Consider the following 7,161-nt stretch of genomic DNA (forward strand, 5'->3'; position numbering starts at 1 on the left):
ATTATTATCAGATATTTTAACACATTTAAATTTAGTGATGCTGAATATAAACAGTTTCCTGTCTGCCATCATTATTCTGAACTCAGTTTGTCAGTTAAATATCGTTCTTCATCTGAAAGGTTTTCATGCTGCTCACAAAATGAGGCCCATGATGTAGAGGAAGGAGGCGGGATCAGCTCGGTGTGATCATCTGAGCTGAAGAACGGTCAGATCCCTCTGAGCTACAATGAGAGGCGCATCTCTACGACGTCTGTTCTGTAAGTAGAAACATTTTATGGTCTGTTTGGGTCAAAGTTCTGCTGTGTTTATTATTTCTGGCGGATTTATTTAGGATCACAGTTCAGAAATCAGAGCATAAAATAAAATAAGAAGGTTTTTACACCTAAAGAAATTCTGTTTGACTTCCAAGTTCTTCAGAGTTTCTGTTACTGATCTGAAAATATACATTTTTCTTTAGTTCTGATCTTCTTGCTGTGCTTAACAACAGTTAAAGGTTAGTAAACTTCTGTTATATTAAAACCTTTTAAATATTCAAAGTTATTATTTTGGAAAAATGCTTCAGAAAAAGAAAATCATGAGAAAATGTTATGTGAATAATTAATTAAAATGCCTTAATCTCCGTTTTATTACTTTTCACAACTGAAATCTTGATTATTTTGTCATTCCAGTCCTCCCAGCTGGTCTGACTGTGAGTCCCAGCAGATCTCAGTTCTTTGAAGAAGACTCTGTGTTTCTGAGCTGTGAGGAGGACAACATCTCTGCTGGATGGACTGTGAGGAGAAACACAACCAGAGGAACTCAGTGTGGAGATGGATGGGGGAAACCAGATGGATCCTCCTGTAACATCAGCATCCTCTTCATAGAGGACACTGGAGTGTACTGGTGTGAGTCCAGAGAGGGAGCAGCCAGCAGCAGCATCCAGCTCACTGTCTCTGGTAAGATCAGACTGTGGAGTTAGTGTTGATGAAGCTGTGTGGAAATGGATGAAATGCTGTAGTTTGTCTCTGTGTTGAGGTGGATCAGTGATCCTGCAGAGTCCTGTCCTCCCTGTGATGGAGGGAGATGACGTCACTCTGAGCTGTCAAACAAAGACTTCCTCCAACCTCCCAGCTGCTTTCATTAAAGATGGCTCCCTCATCAGGACTGAGCCTGCAGGTCACATGACCCTCCACCATGTGACCAGCTCTGATGAAGGTCTCTACAAGTGTAACATCAGTGGTCATGGAGAGTCTCCATCCAGCTGGATCTCTGTCTCAGGTCAGCAGGTTGAAATAAATCACTGAACTTTGAGTGTTAATATCAACTCTTCATCACTTAATAAATCTTTATTTTAGAGAAATCCTCCACATCGTCTCCAACAACCACTCCTTCTCCTACATCAGCCTCTCCACCCTCTTCCCAGTTTCTTCCCTATGGGCTCCTGTCTCTAACTGGTGTCGTTGTTGTGGTTTTACTGCTGGTTCTACTGGTGAAACATCAGGTTAACAGGAAATCTAGAGGTGAGATCACATCTGTCATGCATGTCAATTATTTTAGGTGTGAGTTTTCTGGGTTTCTTCTCATGATCTTTCAGCTGAAATTCTAACAATGTTTGTATGTCAGAAAAAAGATGAACTGGTGAATTAGATCAGTGTTTGTTGGTTTCCAGGTAATCAGGAAGTTGGAGAGGAAAGTATCATTTACAGCGATGTTAAAATATCCCAGCATAAACAACGGAGAAACAAACCAAACAAAGGTAAAATTCTTTGTCTTGTATTTGGTTCAGTTGTCTGGCGCCACCTACAGTTAGTCTGGAAGAAACTAAAGAACTGAGCTTCACTGAGTTTTACTGGGACCAGTTAGAATATGTGCAGTGGATTATGACCAACACAATGTCCTGCTGTGTTTGTTCGTGCACACAAGACCAATAAAGGTTGATAGTTTTACAGTTTTAAATATTTAGAACTTGAGGAATATCAAAACAAGGAAGGAACTTATTTATGTCATAATTATGAATGGATTAATGGGAAAAGTAATGTACAGGTGATGCTCTTCATAATAAAATAGTGGTAGATGACGTGTTTTTCCTTAATTTACTAAAATGAGCCACGTTCAGCTTTTTGTCAATTAATGAGGGAACAAACTTGCTTTTAAATGCATTTAGAAAGCTGGTGTTGTGTCAACCAGACATTAATGTTTTAATGACTGTTATCATCAACATAATTAAAATGATGTCTATCACCTAAATATGACCTTGTAATGAATCAGAGTTGAAGTGAAAGAGGTCTGACGTGGCATCCCTACAGTACATGTTATATGTACAGATCACCAAATCTTAAACTATATCTCACTACAACAAATATTGAAATCAACTTTTGGACCTAAATGAGATTCCTGTTCCTCATGGATTCTGTTTTCAGACTGAGGATGTGAGACATTGTGTAATTTTGCTCATTTAGATCCTGATTTACAGTATGTTTGTGTTTATGTACAGATAAAGTTGCTCCCTCTGTGCTGCTGGTTGTGGGTTTTCTGCTAACTGACTCTAAGAGACTCTGCGGGCGTCCAGTTTCCTGTTTCTGTGTTTCAGCTACAGGTTCTCATGCCAACGCTGTAAACTCAGCAGCTTCACTGCAGGGCTGATATAACTAGACTTAGCTCAGTTACTAAAACACAGTTAAAGAAGATGAGTTTTATTAAATATTTCACTGTTTAATTAGTGTCTTTAATGTGATGATTACTTGTCATATTTCAGCACCATCTATAACACATCATCTAACACTTTCATTTAATAAAGGAACATCTATCCAACCTATTTTAAAATATAATTACCCCCTAAACCCAAACCCTGCTGGTTCCACCCTTGGCAGCAACAGCTGCCATCCAGTCTTTGTGTTAACTGGTAATGAGTCTTTTCCTTCACTGTGTAGGAATCTTGACCTACTCTTCTTTGTAGAATTGTTTTAAGTCAAGCAGCTTCCAAAACTGGTAAAGAACATCTCACTATTCTTCCCATGTCTGAGTCTGACTACCAAAAGGATCAGTTTACTTTGCGCTTGGCAGGCTTGGAGCAGTTTGACCAGTCACAGCTGATGAGGCAGACTGATATGGCTGATTGAGTTTAGCAAAATGACTTTAACTTTGGTTGTAAACAACAAACTTCACTCTTGTGACGTTGTTTATAGTTAATATCTTCTAATATTTCATTGAAGCCTATGAATATAAAATGTTCTTTTAAACTGCTAAAATCAGCTAAAAGCTCTGAGGATTCTTCACTGTTCTACAAAGTCATGGTGATGTGAGATCTAACTTCACTGATCCCAACGTTAAAATATCCAGACTGTCCCTTTAAACACCAAGTTATTCAGTTTGATTTCATAAATATAAATAAGGAAGTTTAGTACAGTTTTTCTAACTATAAATGTCTTCAATGTGATTTTCTATAGATAACAAGAAAATACATCATTACCATGAAACAAGATTCAGTTTCTCACGATAAGGAGACACCTGCTGGTAGAAACATGGTATCTGAGTTCTTAAAGTGCTTCTTGTCTCCATTTATGTTTAATGATTCATAGTTAATCCTTCTCTGTATTTCTACAGAGCTTTCAGTGGTTACACTAGTTATCTTCTCACGCTGCACCAAAGAGCACTATAGATGGTTTTTCATGTGGTCCCAAACTGTGAGAAGGTAACTGAAGCCTCTTTTAGCTGCTACCAGCAGACTGAGACTGGTCAGGCTGTGGTTTGGTCTTCATAGATGTTGATTCTGTTCAAACCTGAGAAACTGTTTGCTTCTTACTTTGATGTGAATGTGTCTCACTGAGCAACAAAGGTGAGAAGCTTTGTGGTTTCCACTGCTGAGCTTCAGATAAACTCTCCCTGACACTCGTGGTGAAGATGAGGAGAAGCTTGCTGCTGAAGCCCATCTGCTTCAAGGTTTCATGTGTCGTGCTCTCAGTGATGGTGTTCTGCAGACCTTGGTGGTAATGAGTGGTTATTTATGCTACTGTTGCATTTCTAGCATCTGGAACCAGTCTGTCTGTTCTCTTCTGACCACTGAAATCAACCAGACATTCTTCATCCAAACATCTGTGGCTCACTTGAACTTTTCTCTTGTTTGGACCATTTTCAGGACTAGTCGGTGGAGCAGCAGTTAGCACTGTTACCTTGCAGCTAGAAGGTCCTTGGTTTGAATCCTGCCCTGGGCTCTTTCTGTATGGAGTTTGCATGTTCTCCTTGTGTATGCATGGGTTCTCTCTGGGTACTCCAGCTTCCTCCAACAGTCTAAAAACATGACTGTTAGTCTGATTGGTGTCTCTAGTTCTCTTTAGGTTTGTTTGTCCAGTGTGTCTCTCTGTTGCCCTGTGATGGACTGACTATCTGTCCAGGTTGTCCCACTTCCTGCCCAATGACCACTGGAGATCAGATCAGGATCCATAATTATTTTAATGATAATATATTAATCATGTTTCTAGTGACAGGGTGCTTTTAAACTGAGTACTTTATGTTTTACACCTTCAGCTGGCAGCAACAGTTAGCTTCAGTCAGTTAGCATTAGCAATGCTAACTCTGCTAATGCTGCAAAGAGGCTCTTGTTGAAGCTCTGGAGCTTCAGTTTTATGAAGCTGCAGTAAAATGATTCTGCCTTCAGTAATTTGATCCTTTCTTCTTTGTTGGTCCACAGATCTCAAGCAGCTGTGCTTCACTACTGTTCTGTTCACTGAGATGAAGAAGAAGAAGAAACTTTAATGATGTGACTCCTGGAGCCAGACGGTAAAATGTTGTTGTGAGTAAAACTAGATTCACTGACAAACATTTATTATTATGTTCAGATTTATGAAGCTGCTTCATTTTATACATTAGAAAAATTATCAAGGTTTGTATTCACAAGAGTCTGATTTCTGCTCCTATTTCTATTAATAAATTCATGCATTTGCTGTAAAAACATCAAAACTAAATGTTCAGGTTGATAAAAGCAACCAACAAACAAAAGACTGAAAATAAACATTTGTGTTAAAAAGAAACAGAAACAAATATGAAGCCAAGAGGATCAATAGTTTAGTTTATTAGTTTAAATATCATAAAAATTAAAATAAAACATTAAAATGTTAAAATCATGTAATTAAGAAGATATACAGTATATTACAATATATAAATATGAAGTATAAATTAATTATTCACATAAAGAGCTTTGGTGAAAAACTGAAAGAATATCAATCAGAGCAATCATAAATAATGGAAAAAAAGACTAGTGCAGCAAAAAATACTTAAAAAATATTTGTATTTTTCAGAACTTCCAGCAGAACCAGAAGTGGTCCATTCTTCACTGAGGTCCTCCAGTTCCAGCAGAAATGTCCAGCTGTCAGCTTATCTTCAGCCTGCAGATAAAGATCTACTTCTGCTGAAGATCTGCTTCTTTCTCTGGAAATGAGTTCAGCAAGATGGACACAAAGGTCTCCTGAATGTATTTCAATGTTTCATTATCAGTGTGGTGTTCAATGTTCTCAGTAACTTCAGTTATTTTCTGTTTTCAATGTTTGGTCTGAACTGTTCTAACCACAGCAGCACGATGGTTCCTCTGCAGCTTCAACATGTTTAACCTGCGGTTCTGTAGTTTGTTTCTAACATTTCAGACATGATGTTCCTGTTTGTTTGTGGCTGACCAATGGAAACGATTCTTCAGAGCAGCTTGGAAAGAAATTAAACCAAAACCGCTGAATAAAACCTGCAGAAAACCCCTCAGTGTTAAACCAAAGCAGTTAGCTTTAGCTTGTTTTAATATTTTATCTAGAAACGCTTTGAATGAACAAACCAACAAAATGTCATAAACTGCAGGTTATGTTGATTAATTAAAATAAATTCAGTGTTTGTATATTTATAACAAATAGATCTACCTGATGGGTCCCAGCTCAGCCATCAGTGGGTTTTACCTCTGATCAATCGACCAACCTGGAGAAGATCTAAAGTTGATTTAAGGTCATAAAGAGTTCCCAGTTTTACTCTGATTTAAATATTTAGGTTTTTACTCATAGATCCAAACAATAAAATTCTAGTTTAATCAGAACATCAGACATGAAGCTCTGACCCGGGCCTGTTTGACCCACTTTGGTACCACTGGAACATAATACTGGCCTCAGCCTGTAGTGTTGATAAGTTCTGTTAAATTATAATAAAACATTAATAATTAAATCAGACTCAATAAATATTAATCAGTCTGAAGGAGGATTTTTATTTCCTGATCAGGAAGTTTTATTTTATCAAGAAGGATGTTTTCTATTTATAGCAAAGTTGCAAATTTATTCTAGTCAATTTAATTAAAGCATAAAAATAAAAGAAAATCATATAAAAACCAACGTTAGACTAACTACTTCTGACTGGGTCTGAATGTTCAGAATATCATCTAAACTGAACCAGAAGAAGACTTTAGACAAACATACATGTTCTTCATGTTAATTAATGAAAAAATAATCAAATCTGTTCATTTTCCATCATCGTGTTTAAAGAGAACAAGAAAAACAAAAGAAAAGCTTAACTTCTGGAGCTTCTACTGACTGTTGCTCTGAACATCGTCACCATCAAGTGCACTAAGGCAGGAACAAACCATTTCATGCAGATACAGGGGGGTGATTACTTTTTGGTCTGGGAGACATTTAACTGTTACTGCCAAAGACAAGTAAAAACAAAGCCATCATTAACTTTATTTTTTATAAGCTTGATGATGGTTATTAATTATGTCCAATCCTAATGTTTCCCTCCTTTACGGCGCCACTGATGCAATCTGCTGGGTTTCCTTAGATGGAAAACTTTTTAACCAACTAGAATAATAAACTGAGTTTGACTGCATTGTTTGATAATTAGGATCAATTAAAATATATTTATTTAACTTGGAACATGTATGATTGATTGAATTGACTTTGTGCTTTAAAATAACATGTTGTGAAGTGGTGCTATATAATTAAACTGAATTATATATTAGTGTCAAAGGTCAGATCTGATGTGTTTGTATGCGCTACAGCTCTGATGTTCTCCTCTGGTGATCTGCTAATTTGTCCAAATGACATCAAGAAAATCTAATCAAATGAATCATAACTAAAGATGATTATAAACTATAAATATTTGTAAAAACGCCTCTCTGATCATCGCTGAATCTGACCCAACCCACACAGCAGGCAGCTGGTT

The 7,161-nt window shown here is 37.2% G+C and overlaps 1 protein-coding gene across 1 annotated transcript; it reads left to right on the forward strand.

Moving 5' to 3' along the window:
* The first annotated feature begins 111 nt into the window (after positions 1–111).
* LOC124880592 (low affinity immunoglobulin gamma Fc region receptor II-like) lies at positions 112–6,097 on the forward strand. The gene is made up of 8 exons (XM_047385861.1): positions 112–257; positions 458–493; positions 669–935; positions 1,015–1,257; positions 1,335–1,499; positions 1,649–1,735; positions 4,667–4,768; positions 5,274–6,097. The coding sequence occupies exons 1-7, from the start codon at positions 227–229 to the stop codon at positions 4,729–4,731; spliced, it is 894 nt and encodes a 297-aa protein (XP_047241817.1). The 5' UTR covers positions 112–226; the 3' UTR covers positions 4,732–4,768; positions 5,274–6,097.
* The last annotated feature ends 1,064 nt before the right edge of the window (positions 6,098–7,161 follow it).

This window comes from Girardinichthys multiradiatus, chromosome 14, assembly GCF_021462225.1.
Source record: "Girardinichthys multiradiatus isolate DD_20200921_A chromosome 14, DD_fGirMul_XY1, whole genome shotgun sequence".
Taxonomy (NCBI): domain Eukaryota; kingdom Metazoa; phylum Chordata; class Actinopteri; order Cyprinodontiformes; family Goodeidae; genus Girardinichthys; species Girardinichthys multiradiatus.

What these genes read in the sequence shown, in the direction of transcription:
- LOC124880592 (XM_047385861.1), top strand. Translation starts at nt 227, where the DNA reads ATGAGAGGCGCATCTCTACGACGTCTGTTCT. An exon ending in GTGCTTAACAACAGTTAAAG is followed by an intron (nt 494 to 668) that starts GTTAGTAAACTT and finishes TTGTCATTCCAG; the next exon opens with TCCTCCCAGCTGGTCTGACT. An exon ending in CAGCTGGATCTCTGTCTCAG is followed by an intron (nt 1,258 to 1,334) that starts GTCAGCAGGTTG and finishes TCTTTATTTTAG; the next exon opens with AGAAATCCTCCACATCGTCT.